This window comes from Diorhabda sublineata, chromosome 8 (genome assembly GCF_026230105.1).
Source record: "Diorhabda sublineata isolate icDioSubl1.1 chromosome 8, icDioSubl1.1, whole genome shotgun sequence".
NCBI classification, from domain to species: domain Eukaryota; kingdom Metazoa; phylum Arthropoda; class Insecta; order Coleoptera; family Chrysomelidae; genus Diorhabda; species Diorhabda sublineata.
Window position 1 is genome coordinate 8,328,994 of NC_079481.1, and position 12,798 is coordinate 8,341,791.

Here is a 12,798-nt window from a genome sequence, read left to right on the forward strand (position 1 = left end):
TTGCCAGTTATCAGCTAGGCTTCCTTCAATGGATAAAGGATCTGGAGGTTTAAAGTATGATTCCATTGCTGTTGGCTTCTACTTATATTACAGCAGAGTCCAGCTTACTAATATCTAAGTACGAATGTACGAAATTTACTCAAACTTTTATAGTTTTTACACCTGACACCATGTATGATTCCAGGATCCTTGCTATTTTATTAAAATAAAACTAATCCAAGTGTATTTATTAAAAAATGTTAACCAAAGCTCTCTATTAGAATCGTCTTTTTTGAAGTACAAAAAACTGGCCTCGACCCCCTATGCCTATTGAGCCAATTAATTGTAACTTTTAATTGACTTGTACAAAGGTTTCGGCATAGCTATGAAATAAATATATAATTGATTATCTATATAATACATGTAGTAGCTGTCAATCAAATACTAAATAACGTGGAGCCTTTAATCTCGAATCATTTACTGTATAGATTGTGTACTTTCTAATACAAGCAACTACCGCCATCTCTAAATTAAGCCTGGTACTTCTAGGACCATCCTTGTAGTAGTATAAAAAGTTCAGTAATTACACAGAGTTCTTTTAGTAGATGATTTTTATTCACTCACGTATTTGTTCTATTTAGTCCGTGATAGTGTCAACAGAAATACGAAGGGTGTTGACCTGGAATTACGTAAACTGAGTTTCACTAACTCGGTAATGGTTCATTAAAAAGTAACACAAGTGTCAACTGGAGTTTAGCATTTTGGTGAATTTATATTAGAAAAATAAGCGGGTCAACTAACTTCGAAATGGATATGCCTGGTTAATAAAAATTTCTCTCTTATTTTATTTGATAAATTAAGCTCAGTTTATTCATCTCTAATTATTACCGCAGCCAAGTTTTCATCCAGCATTAAAGAAATGGTAAAAAGCCGTCTCAGTCCGGTTAACAACTTCATAAAACTTTAATATCTTTTCCAAGAAAATTTAAATGAAACACGAGCAAAAGACAAAACAGATACAAATAAGATTTAAGTATTTTAAAAGTATAAAGTATGAAATATAAAAAGTAGATAAACGATTTCACAATGTTAGGGGATACGAAGAATTAGCTTAAATGTTCCCTCGACGGTCTTTTTGTCGTTGAAAAAAAAATGATATATACATCTGTTCTGTAGTTTAAAACATTACGAACTTCTTTCTGCAAGTATACGAGGTTCAATATATTTATTAAACAATTCCTCACAAAAACACAGAAGAAATTGATATAGAACAGAAAGATATACGTTGTATTGAAAACTATAATCAATCAGTTGCAATTCGAGTTGACAACGATATTTCAAAGGACCAAAAAATCCTAAGAGGTAGTAGGGATGTGTATTCTTCCCACTCCTGTTAAAAATTTATTCGGAAAACATCTTCTAAGAAGCCTTCAAAGGTCAATAATAAATAGCAGAAAACATGAATGACATCTAAAGGCTCCTGGTCATTTTTGGATGAGATGTATGAGATGCTTTGGTTCATATATATATCGGGTACTGTCCTCTATTTATCAAAATAATTGAATTATAGCCCAAGAATCCGATTTGAATCAATGGGCTAATTTATTATATCCATCGTGCCAATCTTATAAGCAAATTAAGTTCATACGGTTTACCATTCTTAAATATCGACTTAGTAGCTTCTCCAAAGTCCGATCCATCCATCGATGATCACACCTCAGACAGGTTTGGGGTCAACGCTGGTGCTCCTCAATGATGCTTTGTACTGTAAATCGACGATCGACTCGACACAACTACAAACCTCATCTATAACTTTGAGATCAATCGCCCCAATAAACTAGGATACTATTTAAATCCGTAGGCAGAAGCTGTCCAACATAATTCTACCTAGAGTAGTATCTGAAAGACCTACTCGACAGTCAGATGTAGCTATTGAGTACTGAGTTCGTCTACAGACGTCCAGAGCATCGATTTATCGGGACTTTATCCTTTCTTTGGAGAAGTAAAAGTTTGTGAAATTAGCTACCAAACACGTCTTTGGAAATTTAGAAATTTTCAGTTATTTAAATCTTTCGCCGAGTGCGTTTCCGGTTTCATATGGTTCAGTTTGGATAAGGATATTTACCACTCGTTTTTATTTGAAGTAGTCTTTTTATATCCTTTATTACATATTTACAATCCACTCAGTGGATAGGTTAATACCTTTTAATGGGTAGTTTTTTATTGATAATGTTTTTTATATTCTGTTTCATTAAAATGCGCAAAACCCTGCTCTGCGTGGAGAAGGCAATTAGGTTTTATTTAATTTAGGTTTTATATGCTATTCTGACATTCTCTTTTATTACTTTTATGCAGTAAAGTCGTTTTGTTTTGTTTCTTTTAACTGCAGTTTGTTGTGAAAATTGCTTAATATCTTAATTTGTTTTGCGGACGGATTTGCGGAATTTATGGTAGATAAAGAGTTAAATGGTTGAGAAGTTTTATGCTGTATGAATTTACTAAAAGCTTTTTATATTTAAAAGACTAGTTTAATATGTTGAATTTTCATTTTTTGCAGTAACATTTTCCAATAAATCTCTTTCAAAATGAATATTCCAGTAAAACTGAAACAGATTTTCTCAAGAATACGAGCTGAAAGTTAATATTGCTTTCTAAATATTTTCCATCTTCGAATTTTTTAACAAAACTGAACGCTTAGAACATGCCAAGTACTAAAGCCTTTCAATATATTCTGCAAATGGATTAAGTAAATTTATAAATGGTTTCGGGCTACTTCCCGGGTTCGAAATATCACCGCCATTATTTCCAGGTTTACTGAACATTTAGCCGATGGAACACGTGGCGAATACATGTTATATACTTGGTATTAACAGTAGAGTAGAAATAAGGGCCGTTGCCGCATTGTAATTCCATTTAATGTTGTTGGGAAATCAGATTCGTGTTAACAAAAATTAAAAACCGATTTCCACACGCAACTGATCAACCGAATCCTTCAAAATCGATTCATACCATCAGAATATTTTGATAATACGAAGATTTAAGTGAATTAACATAAACGTGAACTATATATCATGCACCAAGTCAAAAATTTTTCACCAGATCGAATTAAGCTATCAAAATAGACACTATATGCCTTGACCATTTGAAATTTTCTTATCAGATATTTTGTTTTTAGTTATTTCTTCGTTTAGTAAAAGTAGATTGAAACTAGAGTTGAAATTGGTAAATTGGTGATTTGGAATTGTCACAATTTCATATTATTTATTCAGTCTTTTAGTCTCCATGTCATCCGTAGTTTTAAACTTATAGACAAGCTGTTGTTCTGAGTTTATGAAATCGTCGAGGAAACGATTGACTTTATTGATAATCAATCCGTTTTTTAAAATAGAAAGAGCTGCTTCAATCAAGTCATTATTAGGAAATTGTTTATCTGTGGGTTCAGAATCGTCCACATCTTTTTCAATTAGTTCTTCATCATCATCTTTCATTGCCGCAGTGCTTGTACCTTTTCTTATTATCTAGCTCAGATTGAATTCGATTTTTCCCAGCATTCTGATTTACTTTTATCAATTCTCTATCCAGATCAATTTTATCATGATTCATTGCGGTAGATGTGGTTAGATCACAAACTTCGTTTCATATTTATTATTATCAGCGTGTTGTTTGTTCTGTACAACTATGAAAATGGTTATTAATATGACCAACTGAGGATTTATTTTGATTTTTATTATATAAATTTTAGTACCAATATGTCGCAGATGTTATTTATTGAACAAATAAATCTCGAAGGATAGTATATAATGTGAACAATTTGTTCAGAATTGGAATTTTCAATTGAGAAACTATCAAACTATCGAACTTCAAATAGAATAGTTGCGACAAAGTTTGACGCAATTCAAAGCGACAGAAAACAATTTTTCTCCACGATTATTAGTGAACGTGTCTATTTTCTGATAAAAGGAATCGATTGTTTAAGAATCATCAAATCAGAATTTGTTTTTAAAAATTCATTTTGTTGCTTATAGCCTGAAAAAACCAACTTTCTAAGTACATTCTCTCGAGGCGATAATTATAAGCATTATAGCTGGTAAAAATTGAATACTTATTTATATTTATGAGGTTAGAAGGCTTTATAATGTTGTAGAAGAGACGGGTTATTGAAATTTACAGCCTCTTGATGTGCCATAAAAGCGGCTTTATAAAATAAAATTACTACATGGAAGATAGAGTACAGAGTTCAGGTTTCAAAACCGAAAGACATCTCATAAAATATTTGCTACTTCATTTGTTTGTTACTCCAAAAATATTTTTATTTCTATATAAGCCCACCATCATTACGATTTATACGAGGTTCGCTCTTAAGTTTTGATATATCTGACATTGCCATCATGAAATCTGATATTTTTAATGACGAACGTTCTCAGAAAGTATTGTCGTGAGAATACTATGTGAGTTAAGGTCGTTCAAAATCAGCTGTTGTGACAGAAAACATCGATGATGTACGTAAACTGATCAACGTGAGATATACCACGAGATTGAGGCAGAAACTACACCCAAATATTCGGCTGTCAATAAGATTTATTCGCATTAGACGCCGCAAAATTTGACACAAAACTCGTGGGGCGAATAAAGGCTGACAAAATTTAATCAAGATGCTTCAAATGGTATCGTGACAGGCGACGAATCATGGATCTATGTATTGAACCCAGAGCTTAACAACAATCGACTGTATGAATCTTTCAAGACAAGCAAATGGCCTGTTTTTTCGCAATAACTGGACCTGTCACCAACACTCTATTAGAGCAACGTAGGACGATCAATTTTGAATAATAAAACATCAACATTTGTTTTCCACAATCTTCTCCAACACGACAATCCGAGATATCAAACATCAGTTCAAACAAAAACGTTTTTGTACAATAAAAACATCGAATTTATAAATCATCTGTCGTACAGTGCTTGTTTGGTTCCTTCTTATTCTCGCGGATCAAAAATATGCTTAGAAATCATATGTTTTAGCGGATAATTTCGAATAATAATGAAGTCCTATCCAACTATAAATAATTATTTTTGTTTGTCCATCTCAAAACTTGAGTAACGACACTGGTAGCTGTTTATTTCGTTGAAAAATTACACTTTGATTTTTGAATATAAAACTAACATAACTTTTTTTAACTGTTCGTAGCCGCCAAGAGAACGAAGTGAGATTAGTGAGTCAGTTTTCAGTGTCCGCTGTCATTGGTGTTAATCCTATCCAATACCGAGTTAAAACAGAATTATAGCACCCGTGAAAACTAAGCCGATTTGATGAAGGGTTGAACGTAGAAATGACCGTTTCTGAACTGTATTGTCATTGATTTAGACCAAAATAATTTCTAATATAAGTACTTTCATTTCAGTTTCAGTGAATGTTGGCATCGGAGTTAGAATAAATCGACTAGAAGTGCCAGAAGTTACTAGACATGGTAGTCCGGTGATATTAGATTGTGATTTTTCATTAGAAGCCAATGACCAGGACTTAGTAGTAAAATGGTTCTTCAACAAGACTTTAGTATACCAGTGGATTCCAGGTGGGTTACTATACATTTAAAACGCCTTTCTTCGTATTATTCCCATCATTAGAGCTGATTCAAACAAGATAAAGTATCGCGAAAGATAATAATAAAAAATTAATCCATCAAATTCCTCTCAACTGGATTAAGTTGTCCCAGGTCTCAAGTAATCATTCCACATTAAAGAATTTATCGTTTTTAATAAAAGTCACATTGTATTATGGAAAAACTTTTGATATTAAGTATCCTTGAATTATATTAAATTATATTAATGTAATTTTCCAATCTCTGTTGCTATTTTGAGACTTACAAATTTGTTAAATCATTAGAGGTAGACACTAATAATGATAAATCAATTTATTAACTTACAAGAAACTTAACCAGTCTACAAAAATACTTTTCCATATATTTCAGAATGTATCATATAATTTTTTACATCGAGTTTCCTTTTGTGAATGATCAAATAATTAATAATTAATTTTTTGCTTCAGTCCTTCAAACATCCATAATATATAAGCTTTTATAACTATGTCTGTGCTCAGTTGCATGAATAGACGGGTCCAAGTGAAACGCCAAAATGGGGTTTTGCAGGTACAAAGAAACGACCACAAGGCTTGGGAATACTTAAAGATCGGTTGAATCTTGAATATGCCGCCAGTGTAGACGCCAACAGTATTCATAGGGCGTTACATATTTTGAAAGCCGGACCTGATCTCTCTGGAGACTACACTTGTTCGGTGTCGACGCTTCAGAGCGAAGATATCGAGACTAAAAGTATGCTAGTTTTAGGTGAGTAAAACGACGGATTTTATAATCGTTTAATGTCTTTATGAATATTTCATTATTTTGAAACCAAGAGATAAGATTTAGTGGGTAGTATATCATGTTATTTCAACTACAAAATCGAGCAGTTTCTAATTATACTGATATTATTGGTGAGGAAATTTGAGTGAGGCTCAAAATTGCAGCAAAGGAAACGAGTTAGTTGTATTATATAAACTGAAAGTCGAGCAATAGGAGAAATTCACTACCATATATTTTTTTTTTCAAAATTTCAGTGTTTTCTTTGTTAGGCCAGTTACTTCTGAGACAATCCTAGTATTTATGAACATATATGCTGAAACTGTTCAAAACATGTCGAATCAAATCCTTATCCTTATCATAGTTCTTATAAAAAGTCAGACAAACGATATAAAATGAAATGCCACTGTTGTTATGATCCTAAGATCTCCAAGAATCAATAAGGATCTACAAAGGGTTTATGTGGGCGAAAAAAATAATAAGGGTCCAGTGGGATATAAACCGGGCTCCAAGTAGACCAAAAGAAAGTTTTTTGGAGATAATGATAAGGTATATATGGTCAAGTTTTATTTAAACTAATCAAAATCGATCAAATAATGATCGAAATTGAATACTACCGATATGCTATCGATGATTATTAACTGCGGCCTTTTTGAAAATATAACATAAATTCACAATAATGATAATACAAGTTGATCCGTAAAATTTATAACTGTCACTTTCCAAATGGAATTGCTACAATAATTCAAACAAATACATATTCGTCGTTGATAATAAATAAATTTGAAATAATAATAAGTGTAATCGCGTGTTATATTTCGACATGAACTTATTTCAAAATATACAAGCTAACAAACGATTCATTGATACGATCAACTCGGAATAAAAAGATTAATGCGTTATAAATATTCAATAGCGGGCTGTAATTACACTAAGAATCATTGAATTTTTTTCCCATTGAATTATTAATAAAAATCGAAAATTCTGTTTTTCTATCGTGTTCATAATATTGACAATGCCTCGTTAACCGGGGGTTGAAAAACAAGTATTAATGAGTCTTAGTTTCGAATGAACAATATGAGGAAAATTCCATTCAATAATTAGAGGAATATTTCATTTCGATGTTAGTTCCATTCAAATGAACCGTACGTAAGTGTATGTTGAATTATTTGATATTCAATAATCTGTGCATTGAACGATATTTTACAAATCAACAATTATTTTACAATATGACGGTTCCTATCGAATTGATTTAATATTCAATTATTAGAATGTCGGTTTGATACGATAGAAGAGCAATTAAATTTGGTTAAACAACCAGATTTTCCAAGACCACACGAAATATTTATGGGTAAAGTTAGTTTCGGGAAACTGCTAATGAAATTCATTAATCTTTTGAAATTTGCGTGACAAAATCAGTGATAAAACTATGCAATTATAACTCGAAGTTACCTTGAAATATAAAATTTGACACTTATACTTTTCTACGACAATTTTCACATGAGAAAATGCCTTAATTTAAGCATGACGTAACTTTTTAAGGCTAATTTCCAATTTTTTACTTCCATTTTAATCATTAATTGTTCATTATAATAAAGTTAATAAGTTTAACCTTTTTGATAATGGAGACTTGACGTTTGAACGTCTCTGGTCGTCTACCAGGATATTGAAGTTACAAGTTTTGTTACGTGTCCTGTGGGATTGTGAAGATTTACTACACTTCAACATCCTTCCGAATGATTGAACTATGATTGTCGTAGTGAATAAACAGGATGTTTGACCAACTCGTCAAAAAAAAACAGATCTAATTATGGAAATTCAAGTACACTCCTATTGTAGAGCTTTCTGTGGACCCTCAATATCATAATTGAGATGTTTCATTCGTATTTTTCGAAGGACTTATCGCTTGATGTATTTTATATAAATAAAAACTGTCAAGTTGTCGTACGGCTGAGTCAATGAAAATTTTTGCATTTTATCTAGGGATGTGTTGTTCTTTCAACTAAAAGGATTTCCGTCGTATCCCATTCTTCGAATATATATTTTATTTTGTCAAACCAAGCGTATATTTGTCTGGAACGTGTCGAGAAAGGACCGTATATCATTTATGTTCGCTTCGCCAAAGGTAAATTATGAAACAACCTTTTTCGTAATAGGATGTTACCCTTTTTAAACAATACGTGTGGTCTGAACTCGGGAATGCTACTAGAAATTATTAAAATTCGAATATGTACTTTCTCGTGAATTCATAATAAGAAATTTTTCCTGAAATACAAAATTAAAACCTTTATATTAATTATAGAATGACTTTAAATCGAATAGAACTTTCCAATAACGTGATTTATTTGGAAATTATGTACTTTCTAAACATATTGTGTGGAGAAGAGGTCGTAATTGCCCTTTGGAAACCCCCAGTTTAAAACGTTTCGTGAATTTATCATTTCGGACCATCGGTTTAAAAAATTATAAAAAGCTTATCCAAAATTCAAACGTGCAAAACGACGTCGATACATTTTCATCAAATAAAACTAATTTAATTTTAATATGAAACATTTTTTTTTCAATTTTGATTACCAGCTAATTTCAGAACTACTTTTTTTAATTTGAAACCAAATGTCTGAATTTGGGATTCTAGACATTTATTGACTTTATTCTTTTGAATAAATAAACATTTTTAAAGACGTGTTTTTGATATTGTTTTTTGGGGATCAAAATAACCTATTGCTGGTTGTTTTCGCGCAATAATTTTCACTTAAAAAGTGTAGAATATAAAGTATTCATCACGCTCACCATGCATAGATAAAACGATAAAAAATAAGTATAAAAGCGTGATCCCGATAAAAAAAATAATCGTGTTCCATACTCGTAAAATTTTAAAACGTTTCAAGTCTACCAAACGTTTTAATACCTTTCATGATATCTTACATTATTACCGCCGCCAAAAAATTGTATTATTCATGAAATTTCTTTTAGCTGCTAATCAACTCTATACGCTTAGGCCGCGTAAACATCGTTTCGGTATTCCACCTATTCGAGTCGTTGAAAGTAAAAGCTACATTTCAAATTACAGACCAGAAAAAAAATTCATTCGACTGTTTAAAAGCTTTTTACGAAATAACAAGAATATAAAGGTTCGTAATTTACCTACAGAAACGAATTTAATTAATAAAAGCGACCGTTCATTCTATTACAAACATTTTTTGTTGAGTTTTCGTGCCTTTCAAATGTCCTACACATTTTTCAGTTCCTTATCTCGAATAAGATCCACTCCATTTTGTTTAAGCATCTTTCAGCTGTCACTCCTTGACATTAGGAAACGTCATATTTTCTATAACTTTCAAAAATCAGTTATGAAAATTATCTTATATGAAATTGATGATTTCCATTTTGAGTCCGTTCAGGCGTTCTACCCAACCGATATGCTTAATTTTTTTTTAAATGAAAGGTATTGATGCACAGATCAGCCATCAACCATCGGATTTCATCTAATTATCATCATTCTCAATTATACTCAAATGCGATTTCCCCCTGTATATTACTTATGGGAGTTTTTCACATACACACGTTATATCCTCAATATCTCAGGTTCTATTCAAGATAGAGACTTTGTTTTGGTTTAAAAACACTCGCTGGAACACCTTCTTTCTTTTGAGTTTTTGAACACTTAAATCGGTTGAGTTGGAGAGGAGCTAGGTGCGGACATTCAATGTGGAGTTATGGATTTTTGTAGGTTTTTGGCGATTTTTCTACATTCAAAGATCTATATCTCAGGTTCTAATATAGCTACAGAGTTCGTTTTTATTTAAGAACACTCGCTGAAACACCTTCTTTCTTTTGAGTTTTTGAACACTTAAAACGGTTCAGTTGGAGATGAGCTAGGCGCGGACATTCAATGTGGAGTTATGGATTTTTGTAGGTTTTTGGCAATTTTTCTTCATTCAAACATCTATATCTCAGGTTCTATTCAAGATAGAGACTTCGTTTTGTTTTGAGAAACACTCGCTGAAATACCTTCTTTCTTTTGAGTTTTTGAACACTTGAAACGGTTCAGTTGGAGATGAGCTAGGCGCGGACATTCAATGTGGAGTTATGGATTTTTGTAGGTTTTTGGCAATTTTTCTACATTCAAACATCTATATCTCAGATTCTATTCAAGATAGAGACTTCGTTTTGTTTTGAGAAACACTCGCTGAAATACCTTCTTTCTTTTGAGTTTTTGAACACTTAAATCGGTTGAGTTGGAGAGGAGCTAGGTGCGGACATTCAATGTGGAGTTATGGATTTTTGTAGGTTTTTGGCAATTTTTCTAGATTCAAACATCTATATCTTAGGTTCTATTCAAGATAGAGACTTCGTTTTGTTTTGAGAAACACTCGCTGAAACACCTTCTTTCTTTTGAGTTTTTGAACACTTAAATCGGTTGAATTGGAGAGGAGCTAGGTGCGGACATTCAATGTGGAGTTTTGGATTTTTGTAGGTTTTTGGCAATTTTTCTACATTCAAACATCTATATCTCAGGTTCTATTCAAGATAGAGACTTCGTTTTGTTTTGAGAAACACTCGCTGAAACACCTTCTTTCTTTTGAGTTTTTGAACACTTAAATCGGTTCAGTTGGAGATGAGCTAGGCGCGGACATTCAATGTGGAGTTATGGATTTTTGTAGGTTTTTGGCAATTTTTCTACATTCAAACATCTATATCTCAGGTTCTATTCAAGATAGAGACTTCGCTTTGTTTTGAGAAACACTCGCTGAAACACCTTCTTTCTTTTGAGTTTTTCAACACTTAAATCGGTTGAGTTGGAGAGGAGCTAGGCGCGGATTTTTGTAGGTTTTTGGAAATTTTTCTACATTCAAACATCTATATCTCAGGTTCAAATATAGCTACTGAGTTCGTTCTTTTCTATTATAATGATTTCTGATACTTATTTAATGGATTCGATGCGAGCGAAGCCGCGGGTAAAAGCTAGTTTATGTAAAAACTAACAATTATTTCATTATTTAAACTCACTCACTATTTTAAGATTTATAAACATTGGAAACAGTTATTTAAGATAAGTCCATTTTCTGGGTGGATATTCTCTTAAGCTTCTTGTCTAATGTTAATTTCATTTGAAGCTGTGAAATCTACTTGTATCCCATGGGATTCCCCGGAATCTTTTCTGAAATCTATCTCTCTGAACATAGCCTTCGACTACACGGTTGGATTTCCATCCTCCGTACTGCTTCAATTTGGAATGTCCGCTCCTCAGGTTACCAGGATGTATATAGTATCGTGCTTTACAGCAGGAGGTCTAATATTTCCATACTTTTTTAAGAGGTCAACAAGATTCAGATTAGCAGACTATGTTACTTCAAATGGATTCGGTATCTGAAGACATTTCGAGTAATTACTTCTGACTTGTTGTATAAATAATCAAATAAATTAGATATAAAAACGATTGTTGTTATAGAAAAACTGATTTCTCGGGAATATAAAGAATTATTATCTTCGGGTATTATCTTTTCTATCAAAGTTTCAACTGATACCCAGTATATAGTGGTAACGCAATTATCTCCCACATCTAATAACTCTTTCCTCCATTCTCTACAGTTTCGGGTCGCTGCGAGCAAAACCACCAAGTAAAAGGGATGTAATCAATGGACACTGCTTGAACTTGTTCATTTCCCTTTCTAATCAAAAGCGCACCTCCCTCTATTTCCTTTTTTGACCTGTTGCAATTTGCGGGAAACCGGATGAACTACTACACGAGATAACAGACCAAGAAGAGATATAATTTAATCACGAGGGAGTTTTGAATTTCTATATACGCATTGACGTAATCTAATTGAAAATATTGTTTTTTTTTGTATTAATTTAATCCTAAAATTCTATTAAAATTCTAATGTATAATAAATATAAAACAAGCTCGAAGTTTATTCTCGTACTTTAACTTTCCGACATTGGTTCTTTTTTAAAGGAACTAAAACTTGTACACTAGTGGACCAATTTATATCCGGTCTCTGTTCTATTTTATATCTTGCTCTGAAATAGAGTTTTTCTGCTCAGAAAAGTCCAATTTGTACGCTTGGTAAACAAAAATAGTTTTCTAGCATTTATTTTGCCAATTCTAAACATACATTTAATTGTTTAACTTTCATAACATATTTCTTTGACATATTTTATTGCTGAATAGCTAGTAGAAATCCAATGAAAATAGATTTGAAGTCACATTATACTGAAAACAGATCTCACTTGAACACGTTACCGTGGATACATATCGATTCATCTCGATTTTGAAGTTTCAACTATTAAACGGATTCCGGGTACTTCCAAAGATATCAAAAGCGCCGCGCTTTCGCCGAATTTTAGAATTCTACTGCAATCTTACAGGACCGGTTCTAGGATCCATATAGCGTACTTGTTTGAAACAATAATAATGATATATTTAAAAAAATAGCGTTTACAGTAGAAAATTTGTATGGAA

General features: G+C 32.3%; 1 protein-coding gene across 2 annotated transcripts in view; it reads left to right on the forward strand.

The window, feature by feature from the left end:
- LOC130447969 (butyrophilin subfamily 2 member A2-like) overlaps positions 1-12,798 on the forward strand; it is a 189,980-nt gene that overhangs the window by 46,925 nt on the left and 130,257 nt on the right. For both annotated transcript variants that reach the window (XR_008910291.1, XM_056785054.1), the window contains exons 2-3: positions 5,379-5,549; positions 6,123-6,320. Coding sequence is in view for 1 of the 2 variants with exons in the window: in XM_056785054.1 (XP_056641032.1) it covers positions 5,379-5,549; positions 6,123-6,320 (369 nt within the window). In the remaining variant the exon portion in view is untranslated. The remainder of the gene's footprint in view (positions 1-5,378; positions 5,550-6,122; positions 6,321-12,798) is intronic.